This window comes from Lagopus muta, chromosome 5 (genome assembly GCF_023343835.1).
Source record: "Lagopus muta isolate bLagMut1 chromosome 5, bLagMut1 primary, whole genome shotgun sequence".
Lineage (NCBI taxonomy): Eukaryota > Metazoa > Chordata > Aves > Galliformes > Phasianidae > Lagopus > Lagopus muta.
The window spans coordinates 41,490,566-41,513,941 of NC_064437.1; the positions used below are offsets into that span (position 1 = coordinate 41,490,566).

At 53.6% G+C, this 23,376-nt stretch overlaps 2 protein-coding genes across 4 annotated transcripts in view; one reads left to right on the forward strand and one right to left on the reverse strand.

Moving 5' to 3' along the window:
• Positions 1-22: 22 nt before the first annotated feature.
• Positions 23-7,972, forward strand: LOC125694242 (prosaposin-like). Its single transcript, XM_048947165.1, has 14 exons — positions 23-763; positions 3,720-3,844; positions 3,961-4,038; positions 4,125-4,250; positions 4,456-4,644; positions 4,771-4,914; positions 5,394-5,450; positions 5,583-5,591; positions 5,668-5,784; positions 5,858-5,935; positions 6,010-6,372; positions 6,450-6,530; positions 6,613-6,708; positions 6,788-7,972. The coding sequence occupies exons 1-14, from the start codon at positions 703-705 to the stop codon at positions 6,821-6,823; spliced, it is 1,560 nt and encodes a 519-aa protein (XP_048803122.1). The 5' UTR covers positions 23-702; the 3' UTR covers positions 6,824-7,972.
• Positions 7,973-8,075: 103 nt separating this feature from the next.
• The window catches only part of CDH23 (cadherin related 23), a 129,658-nt gene continuing 114,357 nt past the window's right edge, over positions 8,076-23,376 (reverse strand). The window contains exons 40-69 of one of the 3 annotated variants that reach the window (XM_048947161.1): positions 22,663-22,843; positions 21,498-21,631; positions 21,154-21,363; positions 20,724-20,831; positions 20,135-20,237; positions 19,200-19,325; positions 18,910-19,113; positions 18,245-18,703; positions 17,319-17,435; positions 16,784-17,008; positions 16,231-16,400; positions 15,945-16,082; positions 15,656-15,775; positions 15,133-15,310; positions 14,553-14,764; positions 13,706-13,900; positions 13,250-13,360; positions 12,916-13,045; positions 12,436-12,699; positions 12,176-12,337; positions 11,663-11,919; positions 11,266-11,363; positions 11,072-11,192; positions 10,814-10,893; positions 10,675-10,715; positions 10,348-10,408; positions 10,017-10,146; positions 9,813-9,935; positions 9,541-9,654; positions 8,076-9,090 (exon numbers count right to left, since the gene is read on the reverse strand). In XM_048947161.1, coding sequence (XP_048803118.1) covers positions 8,770-9,090; positions 9,541-9,654; positions 9,813-9,935; positions 10,017-10,146; positions 10,348-10,408; positions 10,675-10,715; positions 10,814-10,893; positions 11,072-11,192; positions 11,266-11,363; positions 11,663-11,919; positions 12,176-12,337; positions 12,436-12,699; positions 12,916-13,045; positions 13,250-13,360; positions 13,706-13,900; positions 14,553-14,764; positions 15,133-15,310; positions 15,656-15,775; positions 15,945-16,082; positions 16,231-16,400; positions 16,784-17,008; positions 17,319-17,435; positions 18,245-18,703; positions 18,910-19,113; positions 19,200-19,325; positions 20,135-20,237; positions 20,724-20,831; positions 21,154-21,363; positions 21,498-21,631; positions 22,663-22,843 — 4,893 coding nt within the window. In that variant the 3' untranslated portion in view covers positions 8,076-8,769. The remainder of the gene's footprint in view (positions 9,091-9,540; positions 9,655-9,812; positions 9,936-10,016; positions 10,147-10,347; positions 10,409-10,674; positions 10,716-10,813; positions 10,894-11,071; positions 11,193-11,265; positions 11,364-11,662; positions 11,920-12,175; positions 12,338-12,435; positions 12,700-12,915; positions 13,046-13,249; positions 13,361-13,705; positions 13,901-14,552; positions 14,765-15,132; positions 15,311-15,655; positions 15,776-15,944; positions 16,083-16,230; positions 16,401-16,783; positions 17,009-17,318; positions 17,436-18,244; positions 18,704-18,909; positions 19,114-19,199; positions 19,326-20,134; positions 20,238-20,723; positions 20,832-21,153; positions 21,364-21,497; positions 21,632-22,662; positions 22,844-23,376) is intronic. The other 2 variants (XM_048947156.1, XM_048947157.1) reach the window with 2 other exon arrangements.

Sequence of the window (23,376 nt, forward strand, 5' to 3'; positions counted from 1 at the left end):
TTGTCAGCGTCCCTTTGCCTCAAAGGCAGAAGAGGGCACGTCCCAAAATGTCACCTGAAGCTTTTGCAGCAAGGCAGGGCGATGCCAGGAATCCTGAGGCTGAATGACAGGATTCAGGTTTGCGTTGCAGCATGCATGTCCTATCAAGCCTTTTTATATGGAGGGCAGCTGTGGGCTTGCCAGGGATTGCTGCTGCTCGTCTCTTCCCTGGATGAGCGCAATGCCTGCTGTGAGGTAACACTGACGTGTCGCAATTCCCATGCAAGGCCAGGAGGGAGTTCTTGCTGGAGCTGTTTGCGAGTCAGCACTGAAGCCTGCTATCATTTAGCATGGCTTCTGCATGTGTCTGCATTCCTTGTTTTTATTTGATTGCAATATATTTCTTATAAATGCTTAATGACACCATTGATTCTTTTGAATAAACTTACTGGTCTCTAATACCTGTGCTAGCTTTGGGCAGTGGGTTCTGGGCTGTGAAATGAAGCCTGGTTGGTTCTGACCTCCTGGGAATACCTGCCTGACTCTGGTCCCTCCCTCCGCTTGCATACTGCTGCTCTGATTTTATAATCAGGGCATAAAGAGGGGTGTGGTAATTGCTGTGCGTAGGTGTCGGTTCTCACTACTTCTCCCAGCTGTTCCAAGATTCCTCAGTCTGGGAGAAGCACGGGAATAACCAGCACTGAGGACTGTCTTGGGAACAGCATGGCGAGCAAGTGGAGAGGCTGGGTGCTGATCCTCTCCGTGTGCTTGGGGTCGTACCAAGGTAAGGTCAGGCCTTGTGCATAGGGCTCTTTCCTCAAGAGAGCTCAGAAAATGCCTCTGAACCCCAGAACTATTCCAAGCTATCTTGAGCATGTGTTCCTCCTTGGAAAGGATCAGAAAGGTTGAAACTCAATAGCACGCTTCCTTGTCCTCTGGTTTTGGGCACTCTCCAATGGGTTGAGCTCTGACTCCTGTTCATTTGGAATTGAATGTTCTGGTTTTTGCTCTGAATGGTGATTTTAAGGGCAGAAAATGATTCCCATAGGAGCCAGCAGAGCTGGTGTTTTTGTAGGGGCTCAAGGGTGTGGAGGAGATGAGATTGAAGAGGATGAGTCAATGTGGAATCTCAGCAGCTTGGCTGCTGCCCTCTGTGCTGGGGCCTGGATGTGAATATGTGCTGTGGGAGCCATTCCTTGTACTGTGGAGAGCCAGAATAGCACACACAGCTGTCTGTTGGGTTGGGGGTAGAGAAGCAGGAAGCCCTTTCTGCTGAACTTCCTAGCTGGGTCTTGGTGAGCTCTGGGTTACCGGGTGTAACGTTGGAGAGCTGCTGAAGCCCTCATCAGTAGAGCTTTGGGAGCAGATTCCCCCAGGCAGCAGAAGGCAGAGGGGTCTGTACCCAGTGGTACTTGCTGATGGGGGAGGGAAGAGGGTTGGAAGCACTTAGGAGGTAATTCCTTGGGGAAGCCACAGAGCTCTGTAGATGCAGGAAGGTGAACTTAAGACCTTTTGTGCACTTACTTTGGCCACCCTCCCATTGGGCTCCACAACCTGTGCTGTGCTGGCACTGTGGTGGAGTTGTGCTCACCGCATGGGATGTGCTGGGGGGGCATGGGCTGCTGGGAGCTTCCCTACCAGCAACAGGACCAGCAGGAAAATTCACCTGTGTGCTCAGCATGTTGGAGGCAGCCTGCGGTGGGAGGGAGTGCAGCTCTCCCACATGCTCGCCAACTCCTCATTTCCTCGTTGCTGGTGGGAAAACCCTCCAGTAATGTTAACATCACCTCTTCTTGGCCAGATCCTTGGATGGTTTGGGGGGAAAAGCTGCGTTTGGGGAGTGTGTTTCCTGGCTAGTAACTGGGGCGCAGGGCCCACGTGCCACCCCCAGGCTTGCGCCACAACCGGTTCTCCGGGCTCAGCAGGCTCAGCTGTGGAACGAACGCTCCTCCGCGCCCTGCAACGTGCTCAAGGCACAGCGGTGATCCCATCCCTACATGTCCTTCAGAGGGCCATTCCCACCTGGGGACCGTTTGTGTGGTTGTTCTCCAGCCTGATGCTGGTAGAGGTGCCCATGTCTGTGCGTCAGCCTGTTCACGTCTGTTGGATTAGGTGGGGCTGTGTCCGTGGGTCAAGCTGGGCCATCCCAATGTGCACGCTCAGTGTTTTTTGGGTTGTGTGGTGTGTGTGCAACCCCTTCCGTGCTTACTCAGCATCTCACAGGATGAGCTGGTGACCCAACATCCATGAAAACAGTGATTAAAATGGACAGCTGTCTGATCTGGGAGGATGTGGCAGGTAGAAATGGAATCTTGGGCCACTTCATGCTGAGGCTGTGCACCTCCCTTTCCTAACCCTAGCATCACATTTCTGTATGCAATCTGTTTTCCTTAATCAAAGTGGCATCAAGAGGGAGAACTGGCTTCAAATAATAAAGGGTGGATTTTGCTAGGGGAAAGCATCAGCGCTCCTTTTTCAGCCATGTAGATGTGTGTATCATAAATAGGTATTTTTATATATAGTAAGCTCAGAAGCAGCCTCAGGTTGCAATGCTTTGTCTCTTTTCTTTTAAATGGGGTTGCCCCTTAGCTCTTGTCTGCCTTGCTGTTCCTGTTCAAAGACTGTTGCTGTACCTACATCAGCTGATGCAGTGTGTGCGTGCCTCGGTGGGACTATTCCATGGGAACAGTCCCTGTCGGACCCACCCTGCCCTGGAGCAGCCCAGCAGCACTGCAGAGGGCTGTGCTAGCACTTTTGCTGCAGATGCAGCTTGTGGAGGGATACTGCTTGCCCTGTCGTGCCTGCACAAAATGCATCCTGACATGTGGAGGTGGCAATTAAACACTGATGGTGGGAGGTGCTTATCAGGTGGCATTGCACCATGCCTGGCCTGAGTGAGAGCGATGCTGTCACCTCTGGATTATTCATTTTGCAAGATTTATGAGTGTTTTTTTTACGGTGACACCTTACCAGGTGTATTCAGCCTTTCAGGCTGTAGGTGCCTCACATTCTCTGTGATTTTAAGATGCTGTTATGTGCGCCTGTCCTTATTGAGGGCAATAAATGATGTTGCAAAAGGAGAAGGAGGAAGAGTTGGGGTTGTGTGAGCTTTGGGTGTCGGCAGCACATGGCAGAGATAAAATAATAGTAGATGATGCTATTGTGAAAGCTGAGGCGAGTCAGGGCAGGAAGAATGAGCAGCATAGCATCGCTCCTTGCTGCCTTTGTAGCTGGGGATGGGATGGGATTGGGTGAAATGGGAAGCAAGGAGACAGATAGGATGGGAATGAGACAGAATGTGATGGTATGAAAGAGGGTGTGATGGAATGGAAAGAGATAAGTTAGGATGCAATGGGATGAGATGGAAGGGGATGGTATGAAGTGGGATGTAATGAGAAGAGACAGGATAAGAAGAGGTGAGATTAAATGTGATAGGATGATTGAGATGTGATGGATAGGATGGAGTGGAATGGGATTGGATGAGGTGGGATGCAGTGAGATGGGATGGGATGAAAGGGGAAAGAGGGGATGACAAGAGATGAAATGTGATGGGATTTGATGTGATGGAATGGGCTAGAATGAGTTGGGATGAGAAGAGATGCAATGGAATGTGATGGGATGCAAGGAGATGGGATGGGAGGCTTGCGTGAAGCAGGCTGGCAGTCCATGGGTTGGGGGTTATGCCACCCTAGGGATCCATGTATGTGCCTGGGTACTGATGTTTCCCTCTCCTCCCCTAGCTGGGGCCAGCCCCCTCCCTGAGTGTGACGAGCAGCCAGAGGAGTGGTGCCGTGATGTGGGGACAGCAGCCAAGTGCGGGGTGCTGGAGCTGTGCCGGCTCACTGTTTGGGACCAACCAGTAGGGGTAACTGCAACTGGGGGAATGCGTGGTATTGACCTGCCCATAATCCAGGGGTGGGAAGTGGGAAGATACAGAGGGTCTGGTGCTAAGACAGCATCCTGATCCGTTCTCTGTCTCAGCAGAAAGGGATCCCATGCCACCTGTGCCAGGTGGTGGTGTCCATGATGGGCAAGATTCTGCAGGACAACTGCACCGAGGTGAGCTCTTACTGGGGGCACGGGCTGCTGTCTCCCCATGCGTCTGCAGGGCCGACCCTGAGCTGAGTGCTCCCCTTCTCCTCTAGGAAAAGCTGCGGCTCTTCTTGGATAAGAGATGTCAGTATCTGCCCTTCCAGGACTGGTCAGTCAAGTGCAAGAAGATGGTGGACACTGGTGTCCTCGTCCTGGCCCAACTGGGCAAGCAAGTGCTGGTAACAGCCTGGGGACCTCTGCAGCAGGGAAAACCCCTTGAGATACACAATGTGGGGAGCATGATGGGGGAATACAACCCTGTAATGATGTGGAAGGCTGTAGACAATACGTCTGCAGGGAGAGGATGGAAATAGGAATGATGCTTTGGTGTGGGGATAAATGTTGATATGGTGATGGCCCCAGCCTGCTACCTCACTCCCACAGTCAGACCCAAAGGTGGTGTGTGGCACTATCAAGTTGTGTCAACCCCGAGGGGGCCTTGAAGGGGCCCTGAAGTTCCAGGAACAGCCACCAGCCCCCGCTGACCCTGCACAGGACTTGGCCCAACTGGCTGTGCCCTTCATCAATGGTGTTCCGCTCCTGCTCCAGCCCCAGGACCTGCCTCATGCCCAGGTACTGATAGCTGTCCCTCTCTTTATAGCCCATATACCAGTGCTGTTCTGGTGCTTTGGGTTAATGAGGGTCCTGGAGCAAAACTGTTTATGTTTGACACTGAGTTGTGCTGCTATCATCCTGCAGGACACTGGGGACCTGTGCGAGGACTGCGCCCGCCTGGTGGCAGCTGTGCAGTTGGAGCTGAGCAACGGAGCCACCACTGCTCGCTCACTGATGGCCCGTGCCAAGGAGGAGTGTGAGGGCCTGGGGCCCGTCCTGGCACAGCGGGTAATGTCACTGCACCAGGGACATCCTAGTGGCTGCTGGGGCTGGGAGGTGGCAGAAGGCAGTGGTGGTCACCGTGCCCCAGCTTGTTTGATATCTTTATTGACCTGGATGAGGGGATTGAGTGCACCCTCAGTTGCAGATCACACTAAGTCAAGAGGAAATGTCAATCTGCCTGGGGACAGGAAGGCCCTACAGAGTGATCTGGGTAGGCTGGATTGCTGGGCTGAGGTCAATGGGTTGAGGTTCAGTAAGACTAAAGTCTGTGTCCTACAGTTAGATTGTTGTAACCCCAGGCACTGCTAAAGGCTTGGGGCAGAGTGGCTGGAAAGCTGCATGGAAGAAAAGGAAGTGTTCCAGAGTTGGGGAGATGTGGCACTGAGGGATGTGGGCAGGAGGGGGTGGGCTGGGGTTGGGCTAAGTGACCTGAGAAGGCTTTTTTAACCTGGATGATTCTATAATCCTATGTTCTTCCTGCACAGTGCAATTACTACCTGGCCAAGTATGCGGACACAGCTGCCTGGATGCTCCGGCACTTGGTAAGTGGGAGAGCTGCTCTCTAGTGCTTCCTTTTGCTTCTACAACTTTCTAGATAGCTCTCACTGTTGCAATTCATTTTTTAATGATCGTTCTTGTATGTTTCTCTCCGCCCTCCACCTTCCCACCTCCAGCTGGCTGAGGTAAGCAAGATGCCCACTAGCAGCCCAGTAGGGCCAGCACAGGTCCATGGGCTGAACGTGAGCCGTGTCTCCGCAGGACCCGCGGGAGCTCTGCAGCATGCTGGAGCTCTGCCCCACAGCAGACCCAGGACCCCTGCACACGCCGCTCTCTGAGAAAATGGCCCAGCTCCTGGGCACGCTGCTCTCCAATACGGTATGGCCCCGGCCCCTCTGCCAGGAAGGGTGGATGGGGTGAATGCAACTTAGCCCTTTTCTCTCCCTCCCAGGAGGCCACGCCGCTGTGTGAGATGTGCGAGTTCGCTGTGCGGGCGGCTGAGAGCCTCCTGGAGAACAACATGACAGAGGTGAGCGGGGGCTGTGGGGGGCTGCGGGCAGCAAGGCGATTTCCCCGTGGCATCACGCCCTCCCCACCCAACAGGAGCAGCTGGTGAACGACATTGAGAAGGTGTGCTACATGCTGCCACACAGTGTCATCGGGCAGTGCAAGGACTTTGTGGATTCGTACGGCAAGGCGGTGGTCATCATGCTGCTGGAGGCCACCGACCCACAGGCTGTGTGCACCATGCTGCATGTCTGTCCGCGCCAGGAGGCGGCCCGGGGGGCAGAGCTGGGGGCAGGCATGGGGGCAGCACTGGAGCCAACTGCTGGAGCATTTTGCAACGTCTGCCAGATCTTCATCACTTACCTGGATAATGAGCTGCTGAAGAACGAGACGCTGACAGAACTGGGGGCTGTGCTGGAAAAGGGCTGTGAGCTGCTGCCCGGCCCGCTCACCAGCACGGTCAGTGGGGCTGTGCCTGGGGTGGTCCCTGATCACCACCCCAATACCAGGCTCACTGCAACCCCTCTCTCCTGCAGTGCGAGGCGCTGGTGATGCAGTACGAGCCAGCAGCTGTGCGGCTCCTCGTGCAGATGATGGACCCTGACTTTGTCTGCACTGTGAGTGCAAACCCACAGGTTGTGGTGGGACTGATAGCTTTCAGGGCACAACCTCACTCCTCCCCTATTTCCTCCTTGGCAGAAAATCCGAGCTTGTGACTCAGAGCTGACCTCAGCCCCCTGTGCCCAGGGACCTGACTACTGGTGCATCAGCATGGCCACGGCCACCGAGTGTGACGTAAGTGACAGCAGCAATCCTCCTGCCCACTGCACACCCTGCAGCGGTGCAGCCCCATCTGTCCCATCTCTCCCTGCAGGCTGTGGAACATTGCAGGCAGCATGTGTGGAACTAGGAGCATCTCCATCCTGGACCCTCCCTCCCTTGGGATGCAGCCACAGCACCAGGGATGGGGTGTCCCAGAGTTTCCCTGCTTGGCTCTGAGACACTCCAGTCCACTCTGCCTTCTTCTTTTCCACCCCCGGGGCTTGGATTTTTGGATCAGGTTAAGGGATTTTGTCTTGTTGTTGGGACTGGGAACTCAGCAGTAGGCTTGTTTCAACATACCCCCCTTATGCTATCCGCTGAGTGAAAACCTTTGGTCGTTTCCTTTCACATCCCACCCAGAACTGACACTAAAGACATGATCAGAGCAACTCCATGGACTGGGATGGGCTCTGCTGCTGCAGTGCTGGTCCCAGTTTGCTGGTGCTCTCTCACCATGGGTCCCATGTGATTTTTGGCAAGACCTTCGCTAGACTCAGTCCCAACTGGGGCAGCTGTTTAATTTTATTTTTTTCCCATGGTCACCAGTTAAAGAAACAAAGCAGATTCCATGTGCCTGGCTTTGCATGACTTCTGCAGTAGATGAATGTTGCAGGGGGGAATGAGAAGACATAGGCTGGGTTAGAAACATGCATGTGTTTTTATATATATATAAATATATTACATATGTTTATATATACGCATATCTGTTATGTGTGTGTATATATACATGTTTATGTGTGCATGTATATACACATATAAATACATATATTTATGTATATGTAGATAGAAGGACACTGCCTTCACCCTGCTCCTGTGTGAGGATGGGCATAGCCTGCAGAAGGATGCAAACCCAGCACTGCAGGGCCAGGATGTGGGGTTCCCTTGCTGCAGGGAGGCATGGGCTGGTATCTCCAGCCCCAGGCATGGGATGCAACATGGGGTCACCTTCAATCCACTGGCACAGGAGCCTCCTGGAATATATATATATATATATATAGTGTGGGCATCCCATGAACACACAAATGAGTGAGTTTGGGATTTCCTTCCCAGCAAACATCTCTTGCAGGGGATCCCGATGCCAAAGTGTGGTGATGAGGCAGTGGTGTGCTGGCTTGTCCCCACTACACCACCAATAAACACCTCCATCAACCTGGCTCTTGTCTCCCTTCTCTTCTGTGCACCATGGTGATGCTTGTGCAGTGTTATGTTTCTCCCTAAAAACCAGGCTGTAAGGGTGGGTGGAGGGATAAATTAAAGGAATTAAAGGGCTTTATTTACAAGAGGTGGCTGTAGGATAGTGATCGTGTTTGCAGGGCCAGAAGGAAGAACGACAGCTTAACCAAAGCCATAAGGAGTGTATTTCTGATTCCTGTAACAGACCATTCCCAAAACTCTCCACAAGATAATGGTTGGAAACAACCCCCGAATGAACAAACCCGAGAGCCAAAGAGAGGGGGAGGACAAGGGGAAGAGGATACACACAAACACTCAACAGCCAGAAGCCCGCTATTGTCAGTCTCTCTCTTTTGATCACATCGTAACACATTTTGGTAAAGCCAGCAAAATGGAGAAATGTCTTCGGTTGGGTCTTTCCCTGCTGGAAAGGTGACAACAAGCAGTAATGGTGGGTGGCTTCAGGCCATCTGTGCTCGCCCAGCCCCATGACCATAGTTGAGGTGCAACGGGCTTTGGTCCCCCAGTTTGTGTGGGGGGATGCCTTGCTGTGGCTGTGCTGTTTTCGGGTTGCCTTCACCCCCAGCCTCATAACGCTTGAGTTCTTTGCATTCACTCAGCATTATTAAAAAAAAAAAAAGTTTTTTAATAAAAAAATGAATTATTTAATGATTCAATGACGCGCAAGGAAGGGCAGATCAGTCCTGAGAGCCCTCTCCCAGGACCCAGCTCTACAAGGCTGCTGGGTTGAATTGTAGGGACAGATGGAAAGGGGACTGAGTGCCGGTCTCAGTACCCACTGCCCCCCAGCTCTGTGCTTGTCCTCTGCCATCCCGGGCTGGCCTGGGTGGATGCTGCTGGTCATAGCTCAGTGATTTCCAGTGGGCTCTCCATGATCACCTCCCGCATCTTGTGCAGGGGGGTGGATTTGGCTGACTCGGTGCGGGCATTGTGGTCGTAAGCCCCACAGTCGGCAGTCAGAGTCTCCAGCGAGCGCCCCAGCACCTTCTGGTCATCTTCAGGGAGGCTGTTGAGGTCAGAGGCCAGCAGCGTACCTGTACTGCCGTGCACCACGTGGATGCCATCAGGGCCTTTCAGTTCTACTGGCTGCTTGTGCCGAAAGCGCAGGCTGCCCTGGCTGGGGCAGCGCTCCTCGTCCTCCTCCAGATCCTTCTGGATAAGCTGCAAAACCCCACCACGATGTCACCAGGTGTCCTAACTCCCTTCTGGGGAGTTACAACTCAGAATCATAAACACTGGAAGCACCACTTAGGTCATCTAGTTTATCTGTCAGCCCATCACCACTATAGCACTAAATCATGATGCTAAGTATAACATCTCCCCTTTTCTTGATCATGACCAGGGACGGTGACTCCACCGCCTCCCTGTGCAGCCTGTATCAGTGCATCACTGCTCTGAGAAGGAGAGACCCAAACCTCCTCTTTCTTCACAGGGAGCTCCACAATTGATCTCCCCTTGCTCATTTTGGGGAGCAGATTTCTGTGCATCTGAATATTGCAAAGCTAGCCTTGGGCTTCACAAGGCCCTGGCACTGGGTTGTGGGGCCAGGAGGACACACTGCATCCCAAAGGGCACAGCAAGCATCTCCCCATGCCCACACACCCCCTCTACCTCTGTGACCGAGGAGCGGTCCCCCTGACTGGAGGTGGCCTTATGCACCATCCGTTGGGCAAAGAGCCTTTTCAAGCGCATGTAATCATCCAGGACCACCTTCAGGAGAGATCCCTGGGTGGAGGAGGAGAGAGGATGAGTTATGCAAGGGAGAGAACTGAAATGGAGGAAGGCTGGCCCCACGCTGCTGTTTCTCGCAGAAAAAAAAATCCCCTTCTGCTGTAGCACCTGGCAGGAGGAAGCAATGTTGGATCCACGGTGGGGATGCTCACCTTTATGGGTCCCTCGCGCATGATCTGCCCCAGCTTGGCAATGTTGTCGTACTCCTGGATGGCGGCTCGCAGGTAGCGGTCATCCTCAGGCTTGGCAGCTGAGGGCTCTCTGCCAAAGGTGCCCTGCAGGAGGAGAGCACGGCTTTGGTGTCAGCATGGGAATGGGCATAGAAATGGGTGGGCAGGGCCAGGGCTGCGTCTCACATGGGTCCTGGCTGGGCTGTTCCAGAGGTCAGTGATCTCGCTCAGGTTCTCTGGAAGGTCATCTTCATGCTCCGCTTGTGCCGCCAGTTCCATGGTCCGGCAGAAGGGGTCGAGCCACACGGGGTTGGCCCTGCCTCGGGAGGGGAAGAGTGCTCAGCCCAAGGGAGAGCAAGAAGAGGGCAGCCAGAAAATGCCCCAAATACTGTGCCCAGCTGAATCCCTCCATAAAGCAGAGGATTCTCTACCGCCAGTTCATCCCTGGCTGTAACATGTGGGTACTCCATTGAGAGCATCCTATGATGTATGAGGAAGCAGAGATAGGAGAACTCACCCATCAAAGGAGTACTTGTTGGTGTTTGGCATGTCCATGATGTCCATGAAGCCTCTATTGCCTGCAAAAGGCAGGGGTAGAGGCTACCCAGCAGCTCAGCTGCTTACGAGCAGCAAAAAGCTATGGGCATGGGACAATTTCTTTATGAGGGGAATTCAGTGACAAAAAAGGCACTGGTGGCAGGAAGACCACTTTGTGATGGGGCTGATGGCAGGGAGCCTGGATGAGGAGAAAGCTTCCTACCACCACACCTCCATATCTAGCACCATGCATACCAGCCAGGCACCCTACTGAGCCATGCAGATGGAAACCCCCAGCACTGCTCACCTGTGGAGCCCGCCACAATGGCTTTCAGCTTCCTTTTGTGCCTGCGAGAGAGAATAATACAGCAAATTAGCAGAGAAGATCAGAAAGATGTCTGGAAGGAGCAGAACGTGCAGGTTATTGGAAGTCAGGCAATACTCACACGGTGCGGTAATACCAGTTCATGAGGATGAAGAGCATGGCAGCCAGGAAGAGCAGGACAGCCAGCACGATGATCGCCATCTGGGAGAGACAGATGGGTAGGGGCAAAATGAAAGTAATTATATTTATTAAAATAATATATAAATATAATTAATATATAAAATAAGAGTATTATGTACGATGTACGTAATATTAGAATAATAATATTAGTATTACAGTAAAAAATAAAGTGTTACTACATGGGAGGAAGGAGCTTCACCTGCAGAGCTGAGAGGTCGTCCGGGGCACGGGCAGTGATGGCAGGCTGTACATCCAGCACATTATAGTTCCTGAAGAGGTTCCTCAGCTGCTCCTTGTTCTCATCAATCATCTGAATCACCCTGGGGACAGAAGAGTGCTTGGGCCTCTTGATCTGTAAGGCTCACCATGGGCTCTGACCAATGGCTAACGTACCGCTCCACATCCAGGATGCGGTTGGTCTCTCTGTTCACCACATGGATCAGCAGCTCTGTCTGTGCAAAGTTCACCCGGCCTTTCTTGTCCACATGGAACTGGGGAGAGACAGCAAGGTCTGCAATGCTGTAAGGGTGTCTCCTCAGGGAGCATCTCCTGAGGCATGCTCATGTGTCATTGCCCACATTCATGCAGGGACAGCCTTGTCCTCAGCTAGCAGTGCTCGAGATGTGTCCACAGCCAGATTGCTGGGCACTTGACTGGTGGTGGAGTAGCCACATTGCTCCACAGCAACCAAGGCCAGGGTTGGTCCTCCACTTCCAGACCCTGAGAACCTCTGTATCTACATGTGGGAGGTGACCTGCCCCTCAAAATAACCTGGAGAACTGATGGTTACCTGCACATCATCAGTGTTAACGATGGCACCCGTGATGTTGGAAAGCAGACTGATGAACTCCTCCTCAAACTGCCTGACCTTATCGGGGATCTCATTGATGATAATTTTGACTCTCTGGTCATCCCGCAGGATGTAGATCCCCACAATGGCTGTGTCATTGTGGCCCACCAGGTCAGAGGCCATGATGTCCACCACAAAGTAGCCAGGATTATAGGCCGTGAAGAGATCAAAGGTTCTTAGGATGCCATCAAGAGTACCTGGGAAAAGGACATCCACAAGTCCAAGGTTAGTGCAGCCACTTCAAAATGCTCACCTGAGGTCTCCATCAAGGAATATTGCAAACCAGGGCTTGGCAGGTAACATACAGAAGCTCTTGCAAGCTAGAGCCTACATTGTGAGTGGAAGAAAGAGGATGGAGGAACAGCCATGCTGCCTAGTGACTATGGCTATGGAGGACATCTTTGACCATGGAATCATCTGGCCCTGCACTCCTGCAGTATCCAGGCTACGCACCAATGCTGAAGATGTTGGCCACCTCCTCAGAATCATTAGAGTGCTGCTTGATGTAGCGGATCCCCAGGATGCTGTACAGGACTAGGCTGTTGTTGCCCACATCAGCGTCCACGGCCAAGACCTTGATCAGCTCTGATCCCACCTTGGCATCTGTGGCCACGCCTTTGGGAGGGAGATAGAACAGAGGTCTGGATCTGTGCTGCATTGCTTTTCCATCCCCTCATCGCTGGGATCCCCTCCCAGACACCAGCAGTCCTTACCCGCTGTGTACTCCGACTTGGTGAACTGGGGGGACTGGTCATTGATGTCGTCCAAGAAGATCCGCACTTCCTGAAGAGTCAGATCTGTGCTGAGGTCCCAGGGCTGTGCTCTGCCTGCATGCTGGCCCCGGGGTGGGGACCAGTTCCTCTGGCTGGATGCTTTGACGATGATGGAGTAGTAGGGCTCCTTCTCGCGGTCCAGGTCGCGCAGGACTTGGAGCTTCCCCTCCCGGCTCAACAGGAAGTTGCTCTCTTGGTTCCCAGCTGCATGCAGAAAGGGGAGCTGAGTCACTTGCCTTCTGGCTCACCATGTACTTTACCATGTTAGAAATACCTTGAGCAGCCCAGGGGAGCTATGCAAACCCTTGTAGAGCATGCAGGTGGGCGTGGGGTGCTCAGACCAGAACAGATGCAGAGTGACTCTAGGGATGATAGCTTAGGACATCATCCTTGTTTGGCCATGCTGTGTCCCCATCTCACCTGCTATGAAGTAGTAGACGATGGCATTGGAGCCCTCATCTGCATCCACTGCACCAGTGACATTGCCCACCACGGTGCCAGGCTGCGAGTGCTCAGGAACGGAGAGTGCCTGGTACTGGGGACTGTCTCTCTGCCGAAGCCCAGGAGAAGGTAGGGAAGGCTTATTGTGGTGTATGAGCCTTGAGTGCTCCCCTCCTCACCCCCCCTTTTTTTTTTTTCTTTCCCTTTTAAAGGCTAGAAGTGTCCATACTCCAGTGCAGTGATGCCCAGCAGTGCATGCTCTATCACATGCAGCCCCATCCCAGCACCCTCTTTGCCCTCCTTGATGCCTTACAGGTGGCCTGAGGAAGATAGGCTCATTGTCATCAATGTCATCGAGCGCGACCTGGAGGGGCTGCATCGTCTCATAGGTTGGCTGGCCCTGGTCAGAGGCCACAATGATCAGCTAGGGAGAGAAATAAAGTGCTGTTCTGGGCAAAGGCAAGCAGAGTGAAGGGACATTGCCAAGGCAGTGGTAGAGTGGTGGCTGGGTGGCAGAGGGAATTTAACAGGGAACTGGGTGATGGCCCACCACCACCATGTCCTCCAGGACACAACCTTCTGGTGGCCACCTCTTGACCGTACCACATCCCTCTTGCATCCTCTGATATCATTTGATAACCATGTGATTCCTGCTAAGGTGGTGGTGGGAAATTTCCACTACAGGGGCAGATGTGACCATCCCTGGTCATGGCCTGCACTCTACCAGCCCATCCTATGGACCAGTCAAGTGTGTTACCACCTCACTCACATTGTACACTGCTTGCTTCTCCCGGTCCAACCGCATGGCCGTCTGGATCAGCCCACTGACAGCGTCGATGCTGAAATACTCCCAGTCCTTGTTCCCTGCCCCAGTTTTCAGGAGGCTGTACAGTACTGCCCCATTGAGACCCTCATCCTTGTCAGTGGCATAGACCTCGTAGACGTTGGAGCGCAGAGGGATCTCCTGTTGGCACATGAGCAGCACCTCAGCCCCCAAATTGCAAGCCAGCCCCCAAACTGCAAGCCAGCCCCCTGCTCCATCAGCCCCTCCAAACCCCGTTGTACTGGCTCATGTTGTCCAAAACACAGCCTGGGGCTTGCAACACCCATGGCACCCCCTGCACCTTGCAATGCACTGCTCATGTATCCTGGGGGTCACCATCCCAGCAGTTCCTGTATCCAATGCTGGAGCTGTGCAGCCCACACTGACAGCTTCAAAGGGGAAATGTGGAATTCTGATTTTTTACGGAATAGCTGCAACTCCGGGTACTGGTTGGAGCCAAGCCTGGCCCATGTTTATAGCACGTTCAGCATGCAGTGACTGGCTATTTCCCTATTTTGTACACTGCCAGAGTTTCTGTTTCCCAGGATGTCCCTTTGGGATCCAGCTCTGCTCAGAGGCTGGTCTAACATCCAGAGATGACCTCCTCATCCCAGGAAACCCTTCCAGTTTTAACCAAAAGCAAGTGCCAACCCAACTTCTTGCCATATGTTAAATCAAGGTCTTCTATCATCCCTGGTGGGCATGGAGAGTGTTTTTGTTCACCAGAAAGGCTGTGTGCCATGGTGTGCCACCTCTCTCTGCCTACCTCCCACCCCTCAAGCCCCAGATGTACCTCCTTGATGTGCAGAATGGTGCCATTGGGTGGGCGGACAAAGACAGGGCGGTTGTCGTTGATGTCAATGACCTCGATGTGAAGCATGGTGGTCCCCCAGAGTGGGGGACGACCTTTGTCTGTGGCCACCACAGTCAGGTTGAATCTCTCATAGGACTGCAAGCGCCGCCGGGATGTGATAAGGCCAGAGTCCTTATTGATTTTGAAGGCCTCTGGGGACAAGGAAAACACACCTCAGGTTCAGGAAACTTGACACTAAATAAACAAGGAGTGGTATACTTCAGAAATCTGTCCACCAGATGAAGCACATCCCTTGCCAGTGGAAAATCCCTATGATGGGGTGATGGAGCAGAGCTATCTGTCTGAGCCTAGGGTGCCACCTGGCTGCTGAATTCTCATACCTGGGCAGCATCAAGGAGGCCACCCTGCTGTGTTTCAGTGCTGCTCAGGGATTACTGGATTTCAGGCATCATCTCTATCCACCTGCAAAACCTTAACCCTTATTGGCCCCTACAGCTCCTCACCATAACCCTATATGTCCCCCATCCACAGTGAGAAGCCAGCCTCCTGTGGCACCTACCTGCTCCAGGACCTTCAATGCTATAGGTCACCACACCGTTGTCCCCCTCATCCAGGTCTGTTGCGGTCATGGTGATCACTGATGTACCTGCTGGCTCATTCTCGTAGACGCTGGTGCTGAACTGGCTCTTGCTAAACTGCGGTCTGAAGTCATTGATGTCCAGGACGGTGATCAGTACCTTCGACAAAGCCCAGCCCACTGGGTCACATGAGGATGGAGACCCTGCCATGACTGCCACCGGAGCACGGTGCCCTTTCCTGCTATTTGTCTCACTCTACTGGCCCAAACCTGTCCCCAGCAATGGAGACAAACACAGCCAGGGCGCCCATTCACTCCATGACAGTATGGAGCACTTCCAGACAGAAGCATCCACCTCCCCTGCCCCTCCTGCCCCACGCACTCCCATGGATGCTTGGTGCCCATAGTGTAAAGTCCCCCGCACCGTTAATCCCACAGCCCCATGTCCTGGGATCCTCTGCTCTTCCTTCAGGCTCATTCCTCCCTAGAGCTGGTGGTGACCTACCTGCACAGAGTTCTCCCGACGGTTACTGGAGATATCCCCAGGGTTGTCCCTAGCCACAGCTGTCAGCGTGTAGTGGTCCTTCTTCTCCCGGTCCAGGGCTGACAGGATGTAGATGTCACCCTGCAGCACACAGAGACCTTCAGGAGTGCCTTATCTGGCAGAGCTGGTACTTGACAAGGGACAGACAGTGAGGTGCAGGAGCAAGGCTGCCCTTGGGGCCACAGGGTGGCATCTTCTCAGCCTGCCTGCTCTTTTTCTCCCTCTGTTCTAGCTTTAACTGGCTCCTTACCGTTTCGGGATTTATCCCAAACTTGCCCTCTCCATCCCTTAGGCTGTACTGGATGAGAGCAAAGCGCCCAGAATCCGCATCCGTGGCCTTGACCCTCAGGATGACCGTACCCAACGGCACGTCCTCAAAGACAGCTTTCTGCAAGTAAAGGGAGCAGGGGGGGCTGGTTGCTGCACTGTCTGCCATTTTTGTAAGAAAAGACTGTTAATGACTAGCTAATCCACCAAGGCAATACTCAGGTGAATGCACCGCTTCCCAGCTCTGCACAGATTTGGACCCAGCTCACCTGGTAGGACGTCTGGCTGAAGATGGGGTTGTTGTCATTGACGTCCACTATCTGGAGGTACACAGGGATCTCGGCGGATCTGCGGGGAGAGCCGTTGTCGGAAGCTCGGACAGTGAAGTTCAGCCACTGCACCTCCTCATAGTCCACTGTCCTGTTGGCCACGACCTTCCCTAGAGGATAGCAGACCCTGAAATGAGAAACCTGCCCCCAGGTCCCCTCCTGACAGCCTTTTCTGCACATAGAATATGGCTCAGTAGTGATGATGGAATAAAGGAATCTCTTCTGCTATAAGTCAGGAGAGAGATTAATTAAAGAAACCTTTCTATAGGCTAGCTACCATAGTAAGCCAGAAATCAGACAGCGCTTCTATGGAGCTCCCTATCTACTTGGTTAGATTTGGTCCTCAGTTGCCAAATCCTGGCCAAATTCCTCATAGCATTACTACAGCTTGTTCCTTTTAGGATTGGGCTGTGTCAAGAGGCTTCAGACACTCCACCTCTTCCCTGATTTTCTCACAGGGGTTGTGGGATGCACACCTTCCCAGACTACCAACCTGCCGACTGATCTTCGAGGCAGGCATAGCCTTCTGGGGACAGGTCCAGCAGCTCATAGGTGATCTGCCCATTGGCTCCTTTGTCTGGATCCACTGCTGAGATGGAGATGAGTGTGGTGCCTTGTGTGGCTCCCTCCAGGATCCGCTCGGTGAAATAGGTGACCCCGAATGGACGAAAGCGTGGCGTGTTGTCATTGACATCCAAGACGTTAACTGTCAGTTTGGCTGGGGACAAAATGGGGGAGAGAAGAGAGAGAAAAGGAGAAGTGAGAAAGAGAAGGGAAAGAAGGATGGAATGGTCCTAAAGAACATGAAACTCCAGGAAAGCCAACTAAACTGAAGTGGATCATCAAGAGAAATGGCTATCTTCAGCTGCGACCCTAGCTGGCTGTGGGACATACTTCAGCCCTAAGCTGGTCTGTGTGGCTGGCTGTGGGATGGTGGCCAAGGGCCATGAGGTCATACTAGTGCCTAGGAAAGGCAACACGTGGCCCTGTGCTGCCTAGTTACCCCCATGGCAAGGGATCATGCTTACCATTGGGCACGCTGACTGAGCGGTCAATGACTTCACTGGCATTGTCATGGACGGAGATGGTGACCTCGTAGGTGGCCACAAGTTCCCGGTTGAGGGGGGTTTTGATCTTCACAGCTCCTGGAAACCCCAAGAGGTTTGGGTTAGAGGCTGTACCTGCACTTTGTTGAGGACCCTAGGCAGACTGATGGGCACCAGCCAACTGTTACTCCCTCCTGTGTGTTCACACGTTTACCTCTCCATGGCTGAGCAGGGAAAGCACTTGATAACTATGTGAGGAGATGACTTCACTCTCTGTACTGTTCATCACGTGCCATCCTGCCTGCTCCACTCGGCCCAGATAGCTGGGTCTCCCTCTTCTCTACCAAAGATTTAGCTTGTGCAGACAAAAGGGATTTGGGAGCAACTTCTGCTGCATCACTGCATGACTGTCATTCACCTTCATGCAACATCAAGGCACTTTTAATAGTCTTTCCCCACCTCCTTTCCTCCAAGTGATTTTTTCTTTCCCATATCAGCTCCATGCTTCCAAAACACTCCTGGGGGAAGGCTCCTGGCCCTCCTGCCCTTGAGGCTGGTACCACTTACTCCATTCCCCCCATCCCAGCCCCCTTCTGTGAGGGTGCCCGCATCCGGTCTGCAAAGGCTGAGCAGCCACCGCCTGCCTGCCTGGCCACCTGCAATGATAATGGGTGAGATGGAAGGATGGCATGGAGGGAGAAACAGGTGTGGACACAGAGACAAACCTGGTGAGCCAAGAGCTGGAAAAAGGAAAGAAAAGGGTTAGATAAGCTGGAATAGCAGAGCAGAGAGGCAGGAGTTGAGCATCATCTCCCCATGCCTTGAACACCTACCTCCAGGCACAGAAGAAGAAGCAGAAGAGAGAAGAGGGATCCATGCTGCCCGCACCACCCTTCCCGCTCTCCTACCTGTCCTAAAATCCACCGTGAATGCTTCCTGCTGGTCGGGCACCAGTGCATCTGTGTCATCACGGGCCACAATCTCCAGCAGGTAGTACTCCAGGCGTGGATGGAGGTCTCGGTCAATGGCGGTCACCTCGGCCACCACGGTTCCAGGGATGGCTGATTCAGGCACACTGACTGTCTGGATGGGGTTGATGAATTCAGGCCGGCAGTCATTGACATCATCAATGAGGATGCTGATGGTGGCAGTGCCTGAGAGAGCCGGTGTGCCCTGGTCCACGGCCACTACTGTCAGCCGATAGGCATCCCGCTCCTCCCGGTCAATGCTGAGGTTGGCCACACGGATCACCCCCGTGGTGGCATCAATCAGGAACCTGTCCTGGCCTCCACCCTCGATCCTGTAATCCAGTTGCTTGTTGAGGCCACTGTCTGCATCTGTGGCTGTCACCTGGAGGACGGAAAAGCCTGGAAAGGGGGAATGCAGCCCACTAAGCTAAGGGATGGAGGGCAGCAGCAATCAGTCCCATTCCCAAGGAAAATGCCACCAAGCAATGTTGGCAGCCCTAGCTCCCAAAGTGCCTCTTCAATCCCAACTCAGTCAACTCTATAGTCAGTTGCTGGCTTCACACAGTCCTTTGGATCACCCTTATGTCCCTGCTCTCCACCCTCACCTGGGGGGCTGTTTTCCCTCAGCCGAGCTGTGATGGACACTGGCTGGAAGACAGGGCGGTTGTCATTGTCATCCAGGATGGTCACTGTGAGGCTAGCGGTGCTGTTCAGCCCCCCAGTGTCAACGGCCACCAGCGTGAAGTCCAGCAGTGGGTCCAGCAAAGCTTCACGGTCTATCACACTACCAGGCTTCACTGAAACAACACCTGGAGGAGCAGAAAAGTCTGGTGACAGACCCCACTTCTGCCTGGCGGCCCTGGGCTGGGGACAGTGGTCTGCCACATCACCTCACCTGTCCTATTGTTGATAATGAAGAGGTCCAGGGATGTTGCCAAGAGCTGGTAGGTCACCATAGCATTACTGCCCTGGTCACCGTCCAAAGCTAGGATGGGTCCATTGAGAATGGTGACTGGAGTTCCTGGATGGGACAACAAAGGTTAGAAAGGGTGGCAGGCCCCACAGAGTCCCCCACCCCCTTCCCACCCTGGTGATGCATGAGAGACAGCAATGAGTGAATGAAGGAGGTGACAGAGCGAGGCCTTGCGGGGCATGAGGGGGTGGCTGCTGCAGCCCTGCAGACCGGCACGTGGGGCCCAGACATGGCAGCGGGATATCCTGCTGAAAGCAAACAGACACATCCATCAGATCAGCTTCTATGTGCTGTGGAACGGGGGCTCCTGGGGGGTGTCCAAACCCTTTGCCTGGGAGCAGCTAGGAGCTAGGTGGGAGATGCGTCTTGGAGCAGAGAGTGATTTAAAAGGCAGAAAAGAAGAAAAACATAAAAATAAGAGGGACATTCTTAGCACTTGGGCTGAAAACCGTCCATCTGGACAGGCTGGACTGTTTCATCTTCATCCCATGAAGCAAGACAGCTCTAGGTGCTGGTGATGGAGAGATGGCACCCTGTCCCCTATAACACCCACTGGCTGCCCACAGGGCTGAATTTGGACAGTGTTGCTCTCTGCTGTTGAACAGTTCCTAAACAGGGCTGATTCACTGCAAACTTGCATCTTGCCTGTGCCAGAAAGGGTTTCCACTTGCTGCATAGACAAAAGCTGTGGTCTCCTGCAGGCTGACCTCCCCTCACACTCAGCATCCCCTTCCCACTGACCTTTGGCCTCACCCTGCGTGGTGGCACCATTGGAGCACAGCCCGTGGTGCCTCCTCCATGGTGGCCAGGAGGAACTTCCCCTTGCCCGGCCCCCCAAGGAGTGAGGACAGACCTACCCGGGGGTGAGTTCTCCATCACCTCGGCCTGGTAGGAGCTCTGGGTGAAGAGGGGGTGGTTGTCGTTTTCATCCGCTATGGAAATGACCAGCAGGTCAAAATCCTAAAGGTTTGTAAAGGAAAATGGGGACAAGAGGGTGATGACCGCACGGTCCTTTCAACAAGATCACCACCCACTTCTACAGAATCGTGTTCCCCAGAATTGGAGCCCTGTGCAACCATGTTCCCCAGATTACCATCCCAGAGCCGGGAATCCCTTCTTAGCCCACACTCTCAAAGCATGGTGTTTGGGACATCCAGACAGATATCACTGTGGTTGTTCAGCTCCCCAGCCCAAATCTGGCCCTCCATTCATGATGTCTACTGCTATTGCATGGAGTCAACACAAAATATCAGATTTGCTCTAAAACCTACTGGTCTCGCTCTCTGTTGGTGGGGTAATGCAGCCCCCCCTCTTTGTGCCCCCTAGATGCTTTCAAAGGATGAGAACACTGTTGGAAATGCTCCCCGTTTTCTGGTCATGGCAGGAGCCCCTTCTCCCATGCCCTGCCTCCTACACAGCTGGAGGTCTGGCAGTGTCTGTAATTACCCGCCTGGCATTGCGGATGTTCTCAGGGTTGTCCTTCACCGTGATGGTCAGCCTGTACTCTGCCACCCGCTCCCTGTCCAAGGGGCGGTTTACGTAGATGATGCCGGTCTACCAAGAAAAAAGGAGGAAATAGGTACAAGGGGTATGAGGTGGGCTTCACCTGCTGGACAAGGCATCCTATGGAATGCATAGACCAGAGCAGTCCTGCCTGGTGCCATGAAGTTCTTGGGGACCCACCAGCCAGTAGAGCCCCATGTATCTACACAGCCCCACTTCGGTGTCCAGTGCACCCGTGACCCATAGATCTTCACCTTCCTTAGCTCTGGAGAGCCCTACACCCTTCCCAGGGTGCAAGACAGCCCATGGGGGCAAAGGAGGGAGCTGTGCCCACCCTACAACCCCTGGTGCCCAACCCCTCAATGGGGCGTACGGTGCTGTTGATGTAGAAGGCACTCTCTTTGTTGCCAGCAGTTATGTCGAAGGTAAGGAGGGCATTCGGGCCCTGGTCTGCGTCCTGGGCGAGGATGCGTGTGACGAAGCTGGAGACCGGGGCGTGCTCACTGAGGGTGATGTTCATTGGCAGGTTGAGGAGCACGGGGTCGTTGTCATTGACGTCCAGCACACGCACACCCACAAGCATCTGCAGGGGCAGAGAAGAGGTACAGGCTCTGACAGGGAGCAGTTATGTCTATTCCTCCCATCTCCTTCCAGCAGGAAGGAGTTGGGGACACAAGATGGTGGCTTGCTGGTCACTGTGGGTCCCTGTGGACTCACCGTGGAGCTGAGTGGGGGCACACCCCGGTCCCGGGCGGAGATAGTGAGGTTGTAGAAGGGGATGTTCTCACGGTCCAGCTCAGCATCCTTCCGCACCCGCAGCTCCCCCTCCACTGGGGAGATCACAAACTCCCCTGCCAGAGACGGCAGGGCCATGGCTTGCACTGTGCCACCCAAAGGAACAGGGGACACGCACCCTGGTTCTGAGGTTGGCTCTGGGCACAGGGAGGGGTGTGCTTTGTGGGCTTGGGGACAGTCCCATTGCCAGGGGAACAGGGTAGCAGGGTTTATCCCAGGACCCAACGTCCACGCCAGGAGAGGAGGAGCTGGGTAGGGGGACTGAATGGCAGAAGAAAGGTGCTCACAGTCCTTTCTGAAGATGCCAAAAGCCCTCCAAGCACCTGTTTGTGACTGGGCAGGGGGCCTGCATGGCATGGATGGGCCCAAAGCCAAGGAGCCGCTTCTCAGTTGTCCTGGAGATGTTTTGCAGCCAGGGTCAGCTGGTAGATGGGACTGGGCTCTGCCTTCCAGAAAGCCTTGGCTGCCATCACCAGCCACTTTGGGGGTAGTGAGGGGGGTGGTGACAGCTGTAGCTACATCCCCTCAGCTGCCACACAGCCGGAGACACTCGCAGCTGCTCTGCCATCTGCTCTGGGACTGCAGCTTTGCCATGAGTTACAGGGACATTCAGACCGCAACGCATCCTGCAATGCTGCTCTATGCTTACATTTCTCTGTTTCTCTTTCTGTGCTATTTATTTTGTTGCATTTGTCGTTCAGCAGATCCCTCCCTCCATCCCCTCTCCCCCAACTTGGGCTTGCACAAGACCAGGCCCCCATCCTTGGCCATTAACAGGTTAAATTTCCTGTTGCTCAAAACAGGATTTCCTGGTGTCGAAAGGCAGAATTTGCAGAAGCAGCCAGCTGGGAGGATGGCTTTTCTGAAAGGCTTCCGCCTGCACTTCGCAACTCCTCCACCCACCCCCCTCCCTGCCTGGTGGCAAGGCTCTGCTTCAAAAAACCACAAAATAAAGCAAAAAAGGAAGGCGAGCCCATCCTTTCCATAAGCGTGGGCTGCATCCCTGTAGAGCAGGGCAAGAGGGATGGGGCCGTACCACTGCCTCTAGCACAAAATTTAGGAGCTAGCACCCCACGTCCCTGCTCACCCAGAGGGTCCCCAGCGATGATGCTGTACTCCACCTGCCCACCGGGCCCCGAGTCCCCATCGTGGGCCAGGAAGGTCCAGATGCGGGGGCCAGGCTGTCCCTCTGTCACATCGAAGGGGCCTTCGTAGGGCCGTGGGAAGGTGGGACAGTTGTCATTTATGTCATTGAGATTCACCAGCACCTGCAGGAGAGGGAAGAGGGTGAGAGGGCTGGGAGAGGGGACTGACCCTGTGCCCACTGGTGGATGGGGCTACCGGTGGAAAACTCCACATTCACACCCTGACAATTCCAAGTTGGATTGAAAACATGAGAGAAACATGCTTGTCCACAAAAGAAATGAGTTCACAGAGAGCTGTTCTCTGCAGGCAGCTGCTCTCTGGTGCGCTGAAAGGCTTTCTCACTCCTTTTCCTCCTGGACAATCAAGGGCTTCACCTCTCATGATGAGCAAATAAGAAAAAATTTGCAGATTGCATGCTTATTCAAACACAAAACAACACCAACGCAGTTGGCTTACCATCCCTTTCCATGACACATTTAGCTGGCTGGACATCAGTGAGCCTACAGTCTCAAAAAAGCATCAACAGTTTTGGGACATAGTAGAGCATGGCTGAGCTTGGGTCTTTCAGGCATTTGGCCTTTTAACTGAGTCACCATCCACAAAACTTGTTTATATATCTGTATTTCATTATATCACAGAGAGAGTTAAGCCCTTC

Coding starts and splice junctions, on each gene's coding strand:
- LOC125694242 (XM_048947165.1), top strand. CDS start 703: ATGGCGAGCAAGTGGAGAGGCTGGGTGCTGATCCTCTCCGTGTGCTTG. Junction 4,039..4,124: donor TGCAGGACAACTGCACCGAG/GTGAGCTCTTAC, acceptor CTTCTCCTCTAG/GAAAAGCTGCGGCTCTTCTT. Junction 5,785..5,857: donor GCACGCTGCTCTCCAATACG/GTATGGCCCCGG, acceptor TCTCCCTCCCAG/GAGGCCACGCCGCTGTGTGA.